This window comes from Lampetra planeri, chromosome 3, assembly GCF_965212315.1.
Source record: "Lampetra planeri chromosome 3, kcLamPlan1.2.h2, whole genome shotgun sequence".
Classification (NCBI taxonomy): Eukaryota; Metazoa; Chordata; class Hyperoartia; order Petromyzontiformes; family Petromyzontidae; genus Lampetra; species Lampetra planeri.
In genome coordinates this window covers 2,117,656-2,139,635 of record NC_136109.1, presented here as the reverse complement: position 1 = coordinate 2,139,635, position 21,980 = coordinate 2,117,656, and the positions used below count along the sequence as shown (strand labels likewise).

Below are 21,980 nucleotides of genomic sequence, written 5' to 3'. Positions count from 1 at the left end.
TTAACTTCATAGTTTTATTACATTTCTGGAATGTCATTCTTGGAAAAATTGATCGTGTTCAGAAGCGCTTACAGGATCCTACTATAAATTTAAAGGAAGCAGCAACTGATCTTAAATCTTTGGAGCATGAATTTGTCAAGCTTCGTGATGATTTGAGCCAAGTTGCTGTATAAAACGCCAAAACAAGATGCACAGCCTGGGGGATCGATGTGGACAGAAGAATTAGGCGACGTCGGAAGATTCCAGGAGAACTGGCAAGAGATGCAGGATTTTCAGCAGAAGAAGAAATTGTGCGCGTTATGAAGAGCGTATTTTATCGACTTCAACAGGAGATGTCAACACGGTTTTTACGACTAAAAGACCTGAACACAAAATTTGGATTTCTGCTGGACGTCAAAACTCTTCTATCTGACACAGATGTCGATGCAATTCGTCGAAATTGCACAGATTTTGGAAATTTCTATGACACCGACATCAATGGCCACGAACTTTTCACAGAAATTGGAGATTGCAAAATGCTGCTCAGTAACCGGAATGAAGTTCTACCAGAAACTCCTTTGGATTTTCTTGGTTTTATTGTGTTTTATGGAGACGACATATTTCCGAATTTGCGAATTTCACTGCAAATTTTATTAACAATTGCAATTTCAATTGCAATCTGTGAGTGGTCGTTCAGCAAATTGAAACTTATATTGTCGTATGTGCGTGCTTCAATGGGACAAGATCGTCTCAGCGATCTTGCTCTTCTTAGCGTTGAAAGAGAAACATTGGAAAAAACTGAATTTGATTACGTGATTGACCAGTTTGCGACAGTGAAATCAAGAAAAAATAATCGTTTGTAGACTATGTCAACCAGTCTACGACAGTGACTGAGTGAGCCATGTAATACAATTTCTATAAATTTGCTTCTTTAAATACAATGTTTAATACAAATTTTAATTGTTATTCCTTATTCGATGTAATAGGAAAATGTGATTACACGGGGGGAGGGGGGGGCGCCAATATTATAGTTCGTCCCCGGGCGCAAAATATCCTAGCTACGCCTCTGGGGGGAGTGGAGGGGGGAGTGGAGGGGAGTGGAGGGGGGGGAGTGGAGGGGGGGGTGGAGGGGGGGAGCGGAGGGGGGGGGGGGCGGAGGGGGGAGAGCGGAGGGGGAGCGGAGGGGGGGGGAGCGGGGGGGGGCGGAGGGGGGGGCGGAGGGGGGGGGGGCGGAGGGGGGCGGAGGGGGGGAGAGCGGAGGGGGGGGCGGAGGGGGGGGAGCGGAGGGGGGGGCGGAGCGGGGGGAGCGGAGGGGGGGAGCGGAGGGGGGGGACGTCGCGCCCCGACCGCTCACAGGGAGCGGGGAGGCGGATGTCGGCCCCCCCCACAGCCTCAATGCAGAACCCATTGACTACCCGAACGACGACCTGTAGTGCACATAAATGCACGAGATTGCGACTTATCGCCACACCACTAACCCCTCACCCCTAGCATAACCTTAAAAGCCCTAACTCAACCCTAAACCTCACCCATAACCCTACCATCACCACTCGTCCTCCAGAACTCGCAGTTATACAATGCAGTAACTCCGCTGTACAATACGATATATGGATACGTGATGGCCTCTGGCCAGTACTGCAAGCTATACAACACATGGTTGAATGTATTCGAGTGCAGCGTAGTGCGTTTATTTGGGAATTGGCGACAAATGTGTACAGTGCAACACCTGCGACGATTGTGGGCATGAAAAGTGATCGGAAAAACGCGAAGTTCACTCAGTGCGTTACATGACGTGAGCAATACGTCGCAGACAATTGTCACCATGAAACGACATACGACGACGTAATCAAAAAGTCGAGTCGATTCCCCCTGGCAAGCGGGATCGATAGATTCCCACCTCCGAGCACGACGTTGTGTGGTGGAGTCGCCGACCTCTTTACTTGCCGATTCGATCCCCGCCGGCGGCTTCCTGGCGGCGCGGGGCGGGAAAGTTGAGCGCGAGACGCGGCGATGGCGGCGCAGGAGCAGCAGCAGCAGCGGCGGCTGTTTTGCAGCGCCGTGTCGCTCCTGTTGAGGGCCAAGGACTACGACGACAGGTAAGGAGAAGGAGGAAGAATGACCGACAGGTAAGGAGGAGGAGGGGGGAAGAATGACCGACAGGTAAGGAGGAGGAAGAATGACCGACAGTCGATTTTCAACCGTTTCGAAGCACAAACGGGCGGCATGCCGGTGGCGCAGGGCAACACTCGCGCATCTCAGCAAGAAGACGATCGTTGTGTGTTCCCTCCCCCCCTGGTGTGCACGATGCGGGTGGGATTTATTAAACGGAACTGAGTGAACTTGCCGATGTCTGGTTTGGCATCGGCTGCGTAACTCTGCGTTTAAGCTACCTGGCCTGTCGCTCATTACAAAGCTTTGGATTTTCTCGGCAACAGCTGGGCACTCACTTTTCTACTCCTGCGAGACTTGGAGCTGAGTGGGCTTGCCGACACCAGCGGTACCAGCGGTACCAGCGGTACCAGCGGTACCAGCGGTACCAGCGGTACCAGCGGTACCAGCGGTACCAGCGGTACCAGCGGTACCAGCGGTACCAGCGGTACCAGCGGTACCAGCGGTACCAGCGGTACCAGCGGTACCAGCGGTACCAGCGGTACCAGCGGTACCAGCGGTACCAGCGGTACCAGCGGTACCAGCGGTACCAGCGGTACCAGCGGTACCAGCGGTACCAGCGGTACCAAGATCGGCCTCTGTGGAGGAGGAGGAGGCTCGTGAAGGACGCAGCTGCTGCTGCTTGGCGGGTGGAGGCAGCAACAGGGGGGGAAGGGGGCGACGCCAGAGGTCGCAAACGGGTTTTAATTCCTTTACCCGATACCCGGCTACCCTCACAGCGAGTCGAATGGCGGGTGGATGAAATACAGCAAATTGTCACAGTAGGGGGCACAGGTGGTGTTGCATCTACCTGCGTTTAGTTCTCCTCCCCCGGCACCTCCGAGTTGCACAGTTGGTTACGTACTGTGCCTGTCATCTTAGTCAACCCATGCCACCTTGGGTCTGTCCGGTGACCTGTTCGCTAGCCTTCGACACCTGCCGTGGCCCCAAAGTGCGCCTGGCCTGGCACAGGCGCCGTGGTCACGTCACCATCATCACTTCGTGACGAATGGCGGCTGGTTTTTAGTAAATTTTATCTCCCCCTGTTCTGCATGGGTGTGATCAAAATTATCCGGTTTCCTCCAATATCTAAAAAACTATGTAATTGGTATTGTCCAAACAACCAAATGCTGCAAAATGACCTGCAAATTACTGTACTGTGAAAACTCATTAGGCAGAGGACAAGTTTCTTACTAATAACTGAGGTAAATTTAGCAGTAATTATTGGTCTTGGCTCCATTGTTATTGCCATTCGTTTGTTTTGTAATATCAGTGTGATTATGTCAGCCTGTATCTGACGCATCTATACGTTCTTGGCTGATATAGTTATTACAGTATAATAATGTTAGCAAAAGTTTACGTCATTTGTTCTTAATATTAACATGCCATTGATGATGTCATTTTTGTAGTTGATATATTTTCTGATTTATATGTTATGGTTTATATTTAAGTGCAGAAGATTGCGAGTCTTTGGATCTCTGAATATATACCTGAGGCCGTTTGTGATTATATGATGTTACGTTGATTTATATAACAACTAAATGTGACCGCATCTCAAGACTGCACAGAAACACTGAACATATGTATTTTATCTAAATAAGAAGTTAGTCAAATGCAGAGGAGAAGAGTATAACGTCTTCAGCCTGGACTTGAATAGGAGAAAGGGATTCAGGAGCACCTTGCCATCATTGGCAGCATGAGAGTACTGTTACGTTTGTAAGACAACATTGTTGTCTGTTTGGTGTTGCATTCACGGCCCACGTCCGGCATGTGTAGATTTGATTGATTCTCATCACAGGGGTCTCAAGTTCAAATGTAACCTCGTCAACCGTGTGGACGGTGAGCGGTGCAAATAAAACACCCATCAGACACCGCTGTATCACGCCCTACGACCAAATCATGATCCACAACCACTCCTGATGGTCCATTATTCTGCACCATTTTGGATGGAGAATATTTGTTTACAGGTCTAAACCAGGTGTGATGGCAGGGTCAAAGCTAGCTATAGGGCAACCTCTGTTGGAAGTAATATCAATTGTATCGACCCGAAAGTGATAATGGGCTGAGTCAACACCCAACGCTGAACCACCTGGCAGGACCGTGGAGATGGCGACAGCCAGGGGAGGCATTCGTCTAGCAGTGGATTGAGTCTGGCTGATGATGGTGTAATAAAGGTTCAATTATATGTTTGCTTAATTTTCTCGTGTAAACAAAGGAAGCTTTTACTGCTTTTCAAGAACAGTCAAAGTTCTTCTTGGTTCTTTCGGTAAAGTCACGTAGAAGGGAAGTAATACAATTATAAAAATAAAACATAATAAAATAATTCTCACGTTTCGGCCACAACGCAAGCAGCCATCCTCAGGTGAAAACCAGGTCTGTCGTGGAGACAGCGTTTCACCTGGGGACGGCTGCTTGCGTTGTGGCCGAAACGTGAGAATTATTTTATTATGTTTTATTTTTATTATTTTATTACTTCCCTTCTACGTGACTTTACCGAAAGAACCAAGAAGATGAATCCCTGCAGTCACGAAAGCTTTAAATCGAAATTTAACAGTCAAAGTTGTCCAAGTGGTTTAGGAGTGCTGCTTTGCCCCCAGTCATGGCTGTCGACCTTCAATACAATCTGGGGAGCTGCCGCCTTCAGGTTGTGTATTTAAGGAGTACAAGTTGAATGTGTGCACCCATGCAATTAATTTATGGTTTTGATTGTGTGTCCACTTGTGTCGATATGTACGTGTATCATTTGTACAAGTGTGTTCACGCGTGTTGTTGATTCATGTTTTGTGTGTGTGTAGTGGTGATACGCGCTGGTAGTAAGGATCGTGGGGTAGCGCGTGGTGATTGGCTGTGGGTTGGTGACGCGCGCTGACGGTGAGGGATCGTAGGTCAGCGCGGGGTCATGGGTTATGTGATGGTGATTGGCTGTGTGTTGGTGACGCGCGCTGACAGTGATGGATCGTGTGGCAGCGCGTGGGGATTGGTTATGTGCGCTGGCACAAGAAGGGATCGTGTGGCAGCGCGTGATGATTGGTCGGTTAGGGTGGGTGCTCGCATCGCGGTCCGCATAGGCTCCGTCTCCTTGGAGCGGAGGGTTATATAAGGCGGTGCGCGCGGGCGCTCGAGAAGTGGGTGATCAGTGAAGACGGAAGACGGAGGAGGAAGAGATAGGGCCCTGAGACACCTAGTCCCGCTGTCCTTGTAAGGACCGGGGCCCTGTGTGGCTCAGAGGCGGGACCTTGGGACCCGGGGGCCGGACGTCCGTGTGAGGACCGGGCCACGGGACCCAGTGGTCGTGATCCGTACCCAAGCTGGGGTGGGCCTAGAGGTTCCCCCGGATGCTACGGGGCTGGAATGCCCGTGTGTGTGTAGCCGGGTGGAACGTGTAGCGTGAGCAGTAGTTACCACCCGTGTCAGGTGGAACGTGTAGCGTGAGCAGTAATTACCACCCGTGTCAGGTGGAACGTGTAGCGTGAGCAGTAGTTACCACCCGTGTCAGGTGGAACGTGTAGCGTTAGCTGTAGTGTCAACACGTGTTATTGTGACAACCCAAGTGTGAATAAAGTGTGCTACCCGTCAAGTGGTTTCCCGCCGTAGTTTACTATACTTCATGTGGATAATGTCTGTTTTATCTCCTGCATTTTGTGTGTATCGTGTATATCTATTGTGTAACGTTCGCTCTGTCATGTCCATTTCTGTCATTTGCTTTATGTTCACATGGGTGCATGTGCGATTTAGGAGAACAGACATCAGAGTAACAGTTGAGCTGCAGTCCGTTGCCAGCCCAATCATCAAGAAGGTGGGTAGGGGATCTGGACTGTGAATCGTGGTTCGTTTTTTTGTACTGTTTGCTGTAACATGCTGACCAGCCCCTACTGGACATCTGTGAAGAAGAGCTTAATAGCTCTTCGGATTCCTCCAGTCTAAATAAAGATCCTGATTAAGTTTATTTTGTTTAACAGGTTGAGATTTCAATCTAGATAGTCTAATTTGCAAGTGACAATCAGACCAAAAACAACCTAATTAAATCAGAACAAAATATAAATCAGCAGAGCATACATTTTCTGCCACAAAACTTCGTGGACAAATTACTTTGAAAAACCATAGTCAAATGAAGTTATAGAAACATTAAAATGGAAAAAGGGTGATTATTACACTAGCTTGTAAACAGACAAGGACATCTAATGCAACTGCCAAGTGAACGTTACAATTACCCAAGGGGGGACTCAAATCCACAAACCCTGGCATAGGAGGCCTGTACCTTATATTTTAGGCCAATGTGACTTAACACCCTCTGGTCCACAAAGGCCTGTTTTGATGGCCTGTCATTAAACATTTACAGTGACAGAGTGATAATTTTGAAACAAGTTAATTGGTGCACGGTGGTCAGCTAAACATATTTCAGGGTTTATATTGTCCGTCAATTCAGAAAGTTTGGGAACCACTGGTCTTGTCGAATAAACGGTATACTCTGTGTTATGAATCTGCCCCCTCTATGGTTTTCTCCTATAAAATAGAATATATTCTGTGTAAGGTAATATCTCCCCTTGGGACCTTGCATCTTCTATGTAAGAGGGTATCTCCATTTCTGAATCCTGAAGTTATCCCCTTTGTAAAATAGTTAACTCAAAGCAATGTCCTCAAGTTATCTGGATTGCAACTCATTTTATTAACCCCAGAGGGATGATGGGCTGAGTCAACCCCCAACCAGGCTGTGGACTCATAACTTTCTGGTTTTAAGCTGCTTGATCTACCATTGAGCCACCTAGCACAAGAGATTATTCCATAAAAACTTAATTTATTCATAATATTTTACTGCCTTTGTAATTACAGTGCACCAGGTCTCCCCTGAATCTGTCAGCTTAAATCGAGGATGCTGTTTAACAAAAATGTGAAATATTTCGTGTCATGCATCGCTTGTGACCTGATGCGGTTGTGACCTGCACCCTCACAGGATCTCACAGTGAGGCTAACAGATGACACGGACCCCTTCTTCCTCTATAGCCTCCATCTTGGAGATGAAGACTTCCAGAGGTACCTCACCACACACTCTCCTCACCCGATCCCTCACCCCTATCCCTTAACTCCTCACCCCTATCCTCTGTTTGTTGCTCTGGTCTCTATTTGTTCATTGCGATATTTTATGCTATGTTATTACACGATTTCTTTTAACTCACTCTGTATTGTTGTTGTCGTTGTTGTATCCTCAAATCGTGTAACTCAATTTTAACCCACTTCCCAATGTGGTATCAACTGAAAACTTGGTATACTTATGTCATACTGATGACAATACTATATTTTATCATAAAAAAGAAAAAAAATATTTTAAAACATTATTTTTTATATGTTATATTTCGGCTTGGGTCTAATTGTCCACGGTCAACTGACGTTGGCTGTTATTGGCCACGGTCCCTTACGTTATGGCAAGCTTCGGGGCCACTTCCTGGAGTCGTGGAGTTCTTCCATTACTAGTACATTTCATAAAAGCGTGCAAAAAAAGTAAAATATATATTATTTATTTATTTGGTAATTTTGGTCATCCAGGTTCATCTTGCAAATTAGACTATCCTGGTCTCTTGAGTTTTCATCTGGTTTAACAAAATCAACTTGAAACTTAATCCAAAATCAGAATCTATATTTATCCTGGATAATTCCGATTAGATATGAAGCTCTTTTTCACAGATGTCCAGTAGTTGTAGGTCAACAATTTACAAGATACAATACAAAAAACGATAGGAGTGCAAAGTATAGGAAAGGTATGCAAATCACTAAAAATAAATAAATTAGATAAAGTACATAAGTTCAAATTACATAATTACACCAATTCCCAAACTTGGGCAAGGCAGCAATAGAACAGCAAAAATAGTCCCAGACCACACGAAGCCATCATACAGTTTCTCGACAAAATTGCACATCATAATTAAAATGAATAATACTTTTCAAATGCAGTTGTATCCAGCACTAATCTTCTGCTTCAGGATATTTTTTGAAGGAAGATTTACGATGTTAAGGGAAGAAACAAGGTTGTTCAAAAAGTGGGGTAGGAATAGTCTGTGTGCTTTATTATTTTGGTGTGTATTTTTGCCCATTGCGTGTTGGCAGCTCACTGCAGTTGCTAAGCGACAGCCTGGTCACCAATAGCCCAAATCCTTGCCCTTATGAACCTGCCCACACAACCACAACTTTGCTCAGTGATGCATAGTTCACTCCTCAGTTTTTACATGAGCAGGCATCCATTGCACCCGGCTGTGGCTGACCAGCATGGTGAAGTATAAGAATAAAACTCAATGCATTCGTCAACAATACTGCTTGAAAGAGTATATATATTTATTTTCAGGAAGTGTTGTTGAAAAGTGTAATGTTTTATTTGTTGTGCTTGTGTACCACTGTCAGCGCAGCATAATTAAGTAATTTATTTCGTGGTGAAGTGTGGTCAAATAATCCCTATGACCGATATAATATGGGAAGGCCTCCATCCAGCAATAGATTGACAAAGGGATGCAAACTCTAATGACATCAACAGTAAATTTGACTGGCTGGTCCCTGGGCATGCACAGAAAGGACGTGGTGACCATTAGCGTGCAGGACAAAAAGCGGGTTGCCGTCATTTCTGTGTAGTATACTGCATTTTTATTCTCTTTGCGTGTGTGGGGTTTATAGAATTTGTAATTCGCACGTGTTTTGCACAGAGGTTCTGGAAACCACAGACAAGTGAGAAGACAACCAGATCCAGTGCCAATAAATATCCAAGCTCTGTGGTCCTATATTAGGATGTTTGGCCAACTCCATGAAGTAATGTTTATATGCCTTGGAGGAAACCCATGCATGTGAGTGGGGGTAACACTCAATCCCCGTGCAGATGGAAATGAATCCACCTGTTATATTGCCATCGAAAAGAAGTGAGTTTCACAAAATGTGATCCACTAACCCTCGCCTGCAAAATGTTGTACTACAGATGAGTTTGGTGACTTCTCACAGAAAAGTGCCTCCAAACCGCTGCATGGTGTGATGCTGGGCTTTGTGTGTATGTGTATATCCGTGCGGGCATGTGTGAAGCCTAAAGAGCCAGCAGGGTCTGCTCGTGGACTTCACATCCTTCCCGCAGAAGTTCATTGACCTCCTGCAACTCTGCATCCAGGAGCAGGACAAAGATGTGCCTCGGTATGTGGTGATGATGGCATATTGTGTTGATGGTGGGTGGTGGTAGTATATGATGTTGCTGGTGGTACTGATGGTGACGTGGTGGTGGTGTTGAACGATGCTACAGCTCGTGGTAGTGGTGCTCATGGTGGTAGAGATGGCAGTGATCGTCATGGTAAATGGTGGCTTTTTTATTTTAGTATGCATGTTTACCCAGGAAATCTGCATGGTGGTGGTAATGCCAGTGGGTGGTGCTGACAAATCACTAGCAGCAGTGGTGGATATAGCAAGGCTGGTTATGGTGTTGCTGCTGGTGGTAGTACTTGTGAAAGCGTTGACAAACCGTTGTTGTACATGTGGATGTGCTACGCTGGTGACATTACGAAGGCAGCAGTGGTGAATGCAATGGGGCTGGTCGTGACACTAGTGGTTGGTGGCTGTGATTTTCTGGGAGGTGCGTGCGTCTGAGTCAGTGTGTTCACGTATGTGTGTGTTCACATTCACACAGGTTCCTTCTGCAGCTGCAATGCCCAGGTGCAGCAGACCGTGGCAGCACTGCCTGCCTCTCAGTGGTGGAGACGAACCCTTTCAAGCACTTGACGCACCTCTCTCTACGTCTGCTCTCGGCCTCCGACGGCGATCTTAAAAAGTACCTGGCTTCCTGCCTGCGCAGCCTCAAGGTGAGTTGTCTGCAAGCTGGGCAAACCCTTTCACTGGCCAAGCCCCATTGCTACAGCCAGGCCGCTTGGTGGTTTTATAAGCCAAGTGGGTATGTCCATTGAGAGAACCTTAGTGTATTTGTACATACAGTATATACAGCACTCTTTGTCGGAGATAAAGCACCCTGGTGGTTTTAAGCTGGATAGGTACATCCACTGAGCAAGCTTCAGTGATTTCTTTACCAGTTGATACAGCGCTTTGTGGTGGTTTTACAAACTGCATCGGTACATCCACTTAGTGAGCGTCAGTGTTTTTTTTTACCAGTTGGTAAAGCACTGTAAAGTGTGTTTACATGCTAGGTCAAATGACGTATAGTTCACCGACATGGCACCCCCTTCTACCGTGTTGGGCTTCATAAGTGTTTGCTAACAGCACTTGCCCGAACAGTGTGTAAGCTACATGGGAGATATTGGCTTTTGTTTATGAGTGTAGGTGAGGATGTGGGTCTATTTGAGCAAGTGAGAGTGTATATGTGTACATTGGGAGTTATAGTGTAGTGGTTGGCACACTACGTAACGGACTTTGTGACAAGTAGGCAGTTTTGTCCAACCCGAGTTTGATTCCACCTCAACCCACATCGGTGACGAATTTGTGAATCGTTTTTTAACCTTCCCGAGGTTGACTCAGCCTTAAATGAGTACCTGGTGTGGTGTGTGAACATCAGCAATGGGGATACAAAGGTGGCCAAGTGTTGTCTGGCCACACCACCCCCTCGTGTGCTGTGCTAGTCTTAATAGGTGCTCACGAACAGCACGTGCCCCAGCAGTCTGATAATAGTGGGTTTTTGTTGTAAGTATTGGTATATACTCGCAATTACGTTTATTAGACACCCTTGTAAATAAGATGTTTCAACTATGTGTTTGCCAGTGAAACATTGTAAGAATAATGATTTTAACGTGCTTTGTTGCCTTTTAAAAGTTTTAATTATTTATTGTTAAGAATGAGAATGCTGCGCTGGAGACCAGGTTACAGAAAACCGAAGAGGACCTAACAAAGAGACTCGCCTATGCCCAGCAAGTGAGTTCTGTGTGTGTGTGAGGGTATATTGCCTTTCAATAAATAGTTGCTTGCCAATGTGTTTATTATGCTATTTCGAACAACAAATATTTGCGTTTTCATGTATTGGCTATTCACGTTTGTTACTCATAATTGTCTCACTGATTATATTATTAGGACTTTATCAGGAGTTTCCTGCAAAGTTTTCGAAGAAGAGGACAATGTTTCTACGTGTAATTCTAGTTTTATTTGTAAGAAATGTTTCAACCCGCAACGAGCGGAGCACCGAGTAGCTAAAACAAAGTGGCACAGTGGGAAGCACAGGTGGTACATCCGCTAGTCATCCAAGTTAATCAACACATGACACCTGTGTCTGCCCCATGACCCCTGTCAGCGAAGCTTTGACACTTGACGTGGCCTCAAAGTACACCAAGCCTGGCACAAGTGCTGTGTTGACATCACTGCAACTTAATGGAAAAATGGCGGTTGTTTTTGTATGTCACTGTGCACACAGACCCTGGCAGAGCGGAGCCGTGAGCTGGAACGCGTGCGAGCTGAGTGGTCGAGCCAAATGAGCGAGATCTCCTCGCAGCATGGACGCGAGATTGCCACACAGAGAGACAAATTCCAGCAGGTAAGTCCCGGGCAGCACCCTACATCCCCTTGCCTCTACCCATGTTCCTGCCTCTGCCTGTGTAGTACTGAAGGCGATCCGGAGTCTGAGACCAGGAAAGGCACCGGGCAGAGATGATCTCCCAAGCGAAATGCTGAGGGAGGGTGGCGCTTGTGCACAGACTGCCCTATATGACATCATAACAACAGTCTGGACCGCTGGACGGGTACCGCAGGATTGGAAGGATGCCCTGGTGGTCCCCCTTTTTAAGAAGGGGGACCGCACAGACTGCAACAACTACAGGGGCATCTCACTCCTCAGTGTGCCGGGAAAGGTCCTGGCAAGGATTATTCAACATCGCCTTGCTAGGCACGCTGAGGAGAGGCTTGCGGAACCCCAATGCGGTTTCAGGAAAGGGCGGTTCTGTACAGATGCCATATTTTCTGTCTGTCTGCTACAGCAGAGGTGTAGGGAATTCCAACAAGACCTACATCTCTGCTTTATTGACCTGGTCAAGGCCTATGATACCATCAGTAGGCCTGGGCTCTGGGTTGTTCTTCGTGATTTCGGAGTCCCTGACCCTCTGGTCACGATCATTAAGGACCTTCATGATGGTGAGCGGGCCCGGGTAAAACTACGTGGCCGGGAGTCTGAGCCTTTCCCTGTACACCTTGGGGTGCGACAGGGATGTCCTCTGGCTCCCACATTATTTAACATCTATTTCGACTGCGTAGTTCGTGAAGCCTTCAATAGCTGTATTGGGGGAATTTCCATTTGGTACAGATATAATGGGAGGCTGATCGACGCCCGGGTGCGATCAAGGGATGGCTCCCTATTGGTCAACCACGTTATGTATGCCGATGATTTGGTAATAGCTGCTCATTCAGAAGAGGAGACGCTGCTGCTGAGACTGAAGCGTGCCACTAAGAGGTGGGGCCTTACCATCAGCCCCACCAAAACTAAACACCTGCCTGGGTATTTTGTACCATCGGACACTCCACTCCCACAACTCCCAATCGGTGATGGGGCAGTTGTGGAGAGGGTGGAGAGTTTCCCATACCTGGGCAGTGTGCTTATGACCGGCTCCAGTTTATCAGCAGAGATCTCACTCCGAATCAGTCGAGCGGCAATATCTTTTCATCGGTTGCGTAACGCTGTGTGGAAGCTACCTGGTCTGTTGCTCCGCACGAAGCTGCAGGTCTTCTCGGCCACGGTCATTCCCTCCCTTCTCTATGCTTGCGAAACGTGGACCCCCCTAATGGAGCATCTTCATCGGTTGGAAACATTTAGGCTGGCCTGCCTACGATCCATCCTGGGTTTAACCAGGCTGGATTGTGTGAGGAGCTCACACATCCTTGAAAGATCTGGGCAAAGTCCCATCGGTGAGCTCCTCCGGCAGGCAAGGCTGCGTTGGCTGGGTCATGTAGCCCGCATGCCCAGCTACCGCATGCCTAAACAGCTTTTGTTCGGCCGTATTGAGGGGGCTAAACGGGCGCGGCACGGGCTAGAGAAGAGATGGAGTGATGTGGTACAGGAGGACGTGGAGCTGAGTGGACTTGCCGATGACTGGTACCAGCGGTGTCAAGATCGGCCTCAGTGGAGGAGGCTCGTGAAGGACGCTACTGGGCATTTGGAGGCAGTCGCCCTCCAACAACAACGGAGGGCGGAGGAGCGATGCTCACAACAACGAGCGGAGCGCCGGGTGGCTAAAGCACCGCGAGTTGGTACAGTAGGGGGCACAGGTGGTGCATCAGCCAGTCATCTCGGTCATCTCGGTCAGTCGACCCATGGCACCTGCTGGGTCTGCCCCGTGACCTCCTGCCAGCGGGCGTTCGACACTTCACGTGGCCTCAAGGTGCACTTGGCCTGGCACAAGCGTCGTGGTGACGTCGCCGCCACTTAGTGGCGAATGGCGGTTGTTGTTGTTGTAGTGCTAATACTTGATCCAAGGGTAGAAACACTCACGTGATCCAAGGGTACAGTGTCAGGATAATGTCACGAGGAAAGGGGGTGAGAGGTAACGTCACTGGGAAAAGCGGGAGATCGGGACGCTTCTTGGAGAGGAACGGAGGAGGGTGGACGCGTGCGGCGTGGGCCTGCACAGAATAAAGAAAAGTGCCGACTCTCAATCTTCGTCTGGTGGATTCTCTACATCTTTATATTTTGCCCATATGCCTGTATGCCTCTGCATGTGTCTACCTCCCTGCCTATCTCCTTGCTTCTGCCCACCCGCTCATCCAATGTCTTGAGTAACCAAGTAACTGAACTGGCACCCCCACCTCCACCACCTCTCATTGCTAGGTGGAGGAGGAGGGCCGGCGCCGGCACGAGGAGGAGCGGCGCGAACTGGAAGCCGAGCAGCGGCGCTTACGCTCGCAGCTGCAGCAGCGGACGTCGCAGGCTGAGGCCTCTGCACGGGACGCTGTCGAGCGGCACCGAGCAGCTGACACGGCGCTCAGGGATGCACGCACCAGGATCGGTGCCCTCGAGGAGGTGAACACGGGAAGGGCATGGGGGACATGGGGTTGATAAGTGGACCTTTCGTGACACATTGTCATTTTGGTGACTCGGGGGTCACGCTTGCAAATGAGGCTATCCTGGTCTCTTGAGTTCTTACCTGTTTTAATTAAAATACGTTTGAAACTTGGAAACCACACTTGTCGGAGTCTCTAGTCACAGCCCAGACCCTCACCCACGTGTTGTTGGTTGCAGCCGTGACAATGACGACGCTGTCCCATTTTCCTTATTATCGCCGATGCAGGAGAGTGCTCGCGTTCAGCAGGAGGCAGCGTCGCTGCGCCGTGAGTCTGGCGCACGTGAGTCTGAGCGTCGTGACGCCGATGCAGCGTTGGCGGCCCTGCGCTCGCGTGTGAGCTCACTCGAGCAGGAGGCGAGAGACAAAGAGCAGCTGGTGCAACGCATGGGGCAAGCGCTCGACACCACGCGGCAGCAGCAGGTGGCGTCTCACCCACTTTACCTATACACGGCAGGGTGGTGCAGCAAGATGTCTTGGATTCAATTCCCGACTCGGGCGCCTTTCTGCGTGGAATTTGGTTGTACAGGCATACCTCCTATAGCGCTCAGGATGCGCTCTTGGTAAACTGAGCACTATGGGAGGTCATTATAACATTGTTCAAATGGAGATGTTTCTGTCTGCTATTTTTTACCTATGACCGATATGAGGGTAATACAGTATCGGTAATAACCTTAATGATACTGTATTCTTTGGGTATTTCGGTAAAGTCACGTAGATAGGTTAAAAAAAAAATGCAAAAAACTACGACGTTTCTATTGCAACACAAGCGTTCGTCATCAGGAGGAAAAAAGAGAGCAAAGCTGCTGAGGCAGACTGTTTTGCCTCAGCAGCTTTCCTCTCTTTTTTTGTTATTTTCTTTGAACCTATCTACGTAACTTTACCGAAAGACCCAAAGAATACTGTATACATGATATATTAAAGCATTCTATCAATTAAAATAAAAACTTTTCATGATTACATGAAAAAAATACAATAAGTTCTGTACTCGCCAGTGCATTCTATCAGAGCTTGCTTAAGATTAACTACCATCTACCGTAAACAGGTTCTGCGGGAAGCTATACAGGACTAACCAATGGGATTACTAGATCCATGGATCACCAATTAATCGATGCAGTGATTAACACTCGATGAATGGATACTCTAGCGTGGCTTTCGGATCGACAGAATTTACAATAGACACCGATTTAGGTTCCGCAAGACCACATATGGGCAAAAACACATCTACTTTATTCCATATATGGGCTGATCCGCACAGGAATTTTCATCCAGGCCAAAGCGTTGAAGGAAATAGCGTTATAGGAGGCAGCACTATAAGAGGTATGCCTATATGTTCTCCCATTGTCCTCTAGTGAATGTGCGAGTATAAAAGTGTGAGTGGGTCCTTTCTACTGACATTTCCTTTTAAATATTCAAAATGATTTGCTGAAAAAAATATCTGCCCAGATGAACATTTCCACAATCAGCCCTGAGCTAATGGTGGGAATTACATATTTCTATAGCAAGGGTAAGTATCCATGATATAGCAACTTGTTCCAGAGGAGCCCTCAATGTTTTGTGTAACAAGCCTCTCACTCGATAGACAGAGGGAAGGTTATTTGTACTAAACACGTTGTTGTGTCATGCTCAGAAAAAGCTGGAGGAGAGTTTGGATGAGAAGCAGGCGCAGGGGGGAAAGCTTGAGACAACCATCAAATCGCTCTCCGAGGAGCTGCTCAAGGTACCTTCCTGACCCTCTGCTTCTGTTTCCCCTCCCTTATCCAAAAAATGTTCACCCGATCTGCCCACATTGCTCTGTAAAAGGGTTGATATGTAATTTGTGTAGAAATACAATGATAAAAACAGTTGACAAGCCAGCTAATGCGCGTCATGTTGCAGTCTATGACGACGTCACATCCCATGCGCTCCCTATTCACTCACTCACTCGCTCACTCACTCATCCGTTCACACACCCACTCATTCAATCACTCACTCATTTGCCCACTTGTTCGCTCACTGCTCACTCCTTCCCCCAGGCAAATGACATCATCAAGCGTCTACAGGCCGAACTGAAGGCCCAGGCGGGCAAAGTGCGCCTCAAGAACGCCGTCACCACACAGCAGGAGAAGCTGTTGGCGGAGCGTGATGCCGGCCTCCAGCGCGAGCGTCAGGAAACCGCTGAGCTGCGTATCGCGCTGTGCAACAAAGAGGAGCAGGTGCAACCGTGGGGCGGGTGGGTGGTTTTGTGGGAGTGGGGGGCATGGAGGGATGCTGACCAAAGTGTAGGGCACATTGTGAATCAACTACATTCAGCAGGAATGCAGCAACAACTCATGCAGCTCTCACCTCAAGCCATCACGTGGTTTTAAATGTTTTATTAAGTTGCTATTCATTCTGCCATAAGCAAGTGGAATAAGAAGCACAATGGATTGGGCATTGCTGTTACCATTGAGCCAGTTGAGCATAGCCCTGAGCAATGAGTGGCACAGGGTGGTGGCAGTAGTTGGGAAATTTTTAGGCACTGCAGGATCAAGGGGGGCCTTACAATGGGGAGTCTTGGCATATGAGTGGGCGACAATGGCTTGACACTAGGATATTATCAAGGTAGCACATGAGGCATCGCCATTAGGGCAGCACGAGGGAGATAGATGCTCATGAGCTGATGGATGTTTGTGCTGAGGGTCGATGGGGATGATATGTTGTTGACAACCTCTTCCGTGATTGTGTGATTGTTGTTGTTACCCCTGTTCGTGTGTGTGCATGTGCGCTTGTGATTAGGCTGCAAAACTGAGCGAGCAGTTAGAGGCGACAGTGGAGAAGTTGGAGGAAAGTAAACAGCTACTGAAAACCAACGAGAATGGTGAGGAGAGTGCCCCAGACATACCAAAGAAACACGCTGTCGCCTGTCATGTAAAACCCTCGCACACGAGTTTATATATAAAACAAGACCCCCCCCCGTATCGCCTTAACAGACTTTTTGGGCAAGTGCTGCTAGCAAGCACCTAATGAAGGCCAGCACGGCACACGAGGCGGTTGGGTGGCCAGCACCACGCCCCAGTACTGATGTTTACACACCATACCAGATACTAATTTAAGGCTGAGTCGACTTAGGGGAAGCCCAGGATAGATTCAGATAATCGTCACTGTTGATAGCCGAGAGCAGGAATCGAACTTTGGTCCCCGGGTTTGCAGCTCAGCGTGCTAACCGCTATACTACCGCTCCCCACAAGTGGGAGCTGGACTAACGCACACACCATTTACTCACATGCAATTAACCACGCCTTAATACAACAGCCACCGTTCACTAAGTGGCAGTGACATCACCACAGCACTTGTGTCAGGCTGGGGCATTTTGACGTGATTACATGAAGGATTAAAGGCTTGCTGGCAGGTCATGAGACGGACCCAGGTGTTATGGGTTGACTGACTGAGGTGACTGGCAGATGCATCAACTATGCTACCCACTGTGCACCTTGCTCCATTGAAACCACCCAGTGCTCTGCTCGTGAGCATCTCTAACACACACTTGCACAAAATCACACAAGCGCATATGCATGTGTGCTTCGTATCACATTATACATTGATCGGGTGCGTGTGTTTGCAGTCGTGTCGCGGTTAGCGTGCTCTGCTATGAACCCAGCGACCCTAGTTCGATTCTGACTCATGTTCAACACCAGTGACGATTATCTGGAGCAGATCCTGGGCTCCCCTAGTTCAACTCAGCCTCAAATGACTACCTGGTGCAATGTGTCAACATCGCTTCTTTTGAGTAAAAGGCAGCCGGGTGTGGTTTTGGCCATCTGCCTCATGTACTGTCCCAGCCTTCATAAGTGCTCGCTAACAGCACTTGCCTCAAGAGTCTTAAGGCTTTATGGGGGATCTTTTTATTTGTTCCTGCTGAGATTCATGCCCTGTGTCCCCCGGCAGTGATTTCATGGCTCAACAAGCAGCTCAATGAGAACCAGAGCACTGGCGTGGGGGGACGGGCTGGGGCCAGGGAGCGGCAGAGAGACGACGACACTGCCCTGGTGTACCGCCCATGCCACCCAGCTCAGCCCCCGGCCACTTCGGTGAGACAAAAACACATGACGTAAAATCAACCATGTCAAGAGGTGGTCGTGTGGCTGGGAGACTCTTGAGCTGAGCTGGCACTGCTGAGGTCCTGGCTTATACAAAATGCAACAGACTTCCACAAACACCTGGTTTTTATTTCACTGTCAAAATCCTCTGGCGAAGGGTGTGTTTGATGTTTGTTTGGGCAGAACGTGTTCATTATATTATGGTATTAATTAGTATGTCTGATGGGTGCTTGTTCCAACCTCCAACTAATTTTCTTCCTTTGTGAATGTGTCTTTTTATAAAGATGGGGTCTCCACTCACAGGCTTCCAAATGCGGAACTTCACCGTCAAACACAGGGTAAATACTGCCTGCTGCAGCGTGAACCAACTGTGCTAATGACTCCTCCAGCACGATGTTGGTCCTGTCAGTGATGGTAGTAGTTATATTGATACAACTAGTAGGGCTGTGATGCTATTATTGAAAGTAATGGTGATACTTGCTGTGTGTGCAGCCTGGCGCCCAGATGGTCACCACAAGCACACCACTGTTGGAGGCGCCTTCTCACGGAGGCAGTGGGGGGGTACTCCCTCTCACAACGACGGCCCCCCTTTCTGCCTTCCCTAGCCGAAAGTGAGACATTACCCCCATCCAGCCAACCAGTCATTAAATTGAAAAGTCAGTCTGAGGAACCGAAATTATAAAGACAATAACATAAAATAATGTACAATCATGAAATAAATGTATTCAGCAAAAAATCAGCCCAATAGAAATCTGAGCAAAATCAACCAATTAGAAATAGACGACAAAATATAAATTAATATTAAATCAAACACATTTCCTGTAACGAATGTTGACTCAGACAAATAACTAGAAAACCATTTGAAGTAAAATTAAGGGACAGAAACATTTAATGTTATTAGGGTGGTTATTGCACTAGTTTATGAATGTAGAGACAGGTAAAAGTCCAGATGATGAATTGTTTATCCTCATTCCCTATGTTCTCACTCCCCCTTGTCCCATTTTCTCTCTCCACTGCTAAGCCTGAGTGACCCAGTCGGCCTCGATGCCAAGTATCTACAACGACGTGACGGTTCTATTCCTGTGCGGGGGGTGACTGGTGGGTGTCCTCCTCTATTTACCCATCTTTATTTTTTCATATCTCTCTCCACATTAAAGCAATTTTTTAAACACATTTTATACAGTGAGACAATTATGGGAAGGATGCGTATTGCCCATTTATTTTGTTATATTGTCCACAATGACACTCAATGATTATATTGTCATGTATTGTACGGTTTTGCTTCAGACTGGGACACCCATTTACGACAGTGAGGGCCTTTGCCTATATAGTTCACAATTCCTTCAAGAAAACCTGACTGCTTATGAGACACTAAATGTCAAAATCGGTCCAGAGTTTGTCAAATCAATGTTGCTGAAATTGTTGCATTTCTTTCGTACTGTATCTAGCCAACCATGCTAATCGTAGCCAACCGTGCTATGTGGAGAGACTCATATGGGAATTAAACTTATATTCTTTACAAAGATCCTTTTCTCCCTCTGGCCCTTCACCAAGGTAAACCTTTTGAACTTCTCATGTCATCTTTCCCTTTGTTGTGCAGGTTTGGCCATGACCCGTCCAATGGCTCCGAAACCAGGACCTCCTCCACCTTTGTCTTCCTATTTCCCAGCAGCAGCTACCACCACCCAGCAGCAGCAACAGCTACATTTGCAACAGTCAGCATCCTGACATCTCTGTGCCACTGACACATAATTGATGCACAATCTCGCAACTGGGTGCTGTGTTGGCTCGCTCACTCCATCCATTCCACAAGTTGGAGAATCGTCGTCTCTATCGGACACTAATGTGTTGCTGGGAGAATTTTTCCGGTTTTTGTTTTCAGTTGGCTCTGCCAGTTGGTGGTTGTTTATTGGTCGCCCGGAGTGAGACGTCCGTGAAGGAAAGGAATGCCTGAGGAAAGAGCAAGTGTCGGGTTTTCAAGTTGTAGGTTTATTTTGTTTTATCAGGCGATAACTCAAGAGTGACTGATGAAAAGAATTACATAAAAAATACAGCAGAGCAAAAACAACCAAATAGAAATGACAACAAAAACCATGTTGCAGAATAAATCAAACAGTGCACAAACAAAAATTGTTGGATTGGACAAGTTATTTTTTAAAACACTCAAGGTAAAATTGCCCAATGCTGACTTTGTGTACATCCTTAGCTTGGTGAAAATCTGAGCAGTACTGGTTGAAACAAGGAGACACGAACCTTCCTGGGATTGAGAATTCCGGTAGCGGAAGAGGGTGGTGCGTTGCTTAAATTGTGAGTGGATGATTCGTTGACGGGTTTTGTTTTATGTTAAATACCTGGCAGATACAGTATATCCCATAACTACATAGCCATCCTTGCACCACTATTCATGATGTCCACAATTCTAGGCGCGATTATTTTGCCTGCATTTATAATTAAACATAATTTATACAAAGTACACTACTGGGATTCATCTTCTTGGTTCTTTCGGTAAAATCACGTAGAAGGGAAGTAATAAAATAATAAAAATTAAACAAAATAAAAAATGTGCATTCTTCATATGCACATTCTTTTTGTTAAGGCGCTCTTCCACCTCCAACCCAGCTTATATATAAGCTCCTAGCTTGGTAGTGTCTCATTCTTCACCTGAAGACGGCTGCTTGCGTTGTAGCCGAAACGTCGTGAGAATTATTTTATTATGTTTTATTTTTATTATTTTATTACTTCCCTTCTACGTGACTTTACCGAAAGAACCAAGAAGATGAAAGTACACTACTATCAGAATTTATACGGTGTAATGATTATAAAGCCTAAAAGGTAGTAAATTCCTCCTCGCGTGAGCAGAGGCGGTGCGCAACTCCTGTTTCCAGTCCTGAGCAAGCTGTGGAAGTTCCACACTCCTATGGCAAAAGAGATTCCATCTGACAACCACTGTTGCTGTCCCCAAAGAGTGGTACTCATTTTATAGACAACGGAGGGAAGATGCGCGAAGTCAACCACCAACCTGGATTTCCACTCGCAAGCTTCCAATTGCGAACAGCTCTACCACTGAGCTACCTGGCAAGTTATACATAGTATAAAAAATGTTCACGACTATACGTATGTGTGATTTATTTAAAGATCACATCTTTGAGATGCACTGTAGGCATTTTAACAATACTGTACTAAGGTTTTAAATATTTACCCAAGAGAGACGCAAGACTTTTTAATATTCCACTTGTTAGCTTTCTGGTGTTTAGACTTTATATCCGAACACTTTTTATTTTAAGAAAGCTGGTATAGCCTGAGAATACCCACATGTACCAGAGTAGGGCACACTCAATTTGGCTGCCCCAAAATCTGTCATTAACCTGTGTGCTGTATTGCCTCCATCATGCACAATAACAAAAAAAACTAAGTGTACATGAGCATCTCGCCCTCGTTGTGTCCATGTTTTTCACCATGTAATTGTACCGCTTGTGTAATGAATGCACAAGCCGTTCTACTTTTTTTTTTTACAAAAACCCTGCACATTTCACCCGCTGCCATCCTTCAAATAAGATTACGCCTCCACATTTATCCATTATTAGGCTTCAGTTCTGAGCTTTCTTGCATTTTTCAAAGTTGGTAGCTGTAGCTGAAGGAATTAAGCAAAATAGTATTGTCTCCTGGCAATTGGTGTCGACTTGTGTGCTGTATGGAATATCACTTGGCTTGTAACTGCTTTATTTTGAAAATATTTTTTTGTCAATATAAAAGTGTATCGTTTTAATAATAAAGCACAACTGACTTATGAAAACTA

The 21,980-nt window shown here is 46.9% G+C and overlaps 1 protein-coding gene across 3 annotated transcripts; it reads left to right on the top strand.

The window, feature by feature from the left end:
• Nucleotides 1-1,911: 1,911 nt before the first annotated feature.
• SASS6 (SAS-6 centriolar assembly protein) lies at nucleotides 1,912-21,977 on the top strand. Of its 3 annotated transcripts, XM_078618888.1 has the most exons (17): nucleotides 1,912-2,075; nucleotides 5,863-5,923; nucleotides 7,079-7,158; nucleotides 9,181-9,285; nucleotides 9,773-9,944; nucleotides 10,924-11,001; nucleotides 11,495-11,614; nucleotides 13,895-14,086; nucleotides 14,355-14,549; nucleotides 15,757-15,846; nucleotides 16,142-16,321; nucleotides 16,884-16,965; nucleotides 18,033-18,175; nucleotides 18,469-18,522; nucleotides 18,677-18,795; nucleotides 19,206-19,282; nucleotides 19,785-21,977. In XM_078618888.1, exons 1-17 carry the CDS (start codon nucleotides 1,990-1,992, stop codon nucleotides 19,910-19,912), a joined length of 1,962 nt encoding a protein of 653 aa, XP_078475014.1. In that variant the 5' UTR covers nucleotides 1,912-1,989; the 3' UTR covers nucleotides 19,913-21,977. The 3 variants fall into 3 exon arrangements, 2 of the variants coding, with proteins under 2 accessions (XP_078475014.1, XP_078475007.1); XM_078618881.1 differs by lacking the exon at nucleotides 1,912-2,075 and having other exon boundaries at nucleotides 4,519-5,923; XR_013588746.1 differs by lacking the exons at nucleotides 1,912-2,075; nucleotides 18,677-18,795 and having other exon boundaries at nucleotides 4,513-5,923; nucleotides 19,785-19,853.
• Nucleotides 21,978-21,980: the final 3 nt, after the last annotated feature.

What these genes read in the sequence shown, in the direction of transcription:
- SASS6 (XM_078618881.1), top strand. Translation starts at nt 5,735, where the DNA reads ATGTGGATAATGTCTGTTTTATCTCCTGCATTTTGTGTGTATCGTGTA. An exon ending in ACACCACGCGGCAGCAGCAG is followed by an intron (nt 14,550 to 15,756) that starts GTGGCGTCTCAC and finishes TGTCATGCTCAG; the next exon opens with AAAAAGCTGGAGGAGAGTTT. An exon ending in ACTTCACCGTCAAACACAGG is followed by an intron (nt 18,523 to 18,676) that starts GTAAATACTGCC and finishes CTGTGTGTGCAG; the next exon opens with CCTGGCGCCCAGATGGTCAC.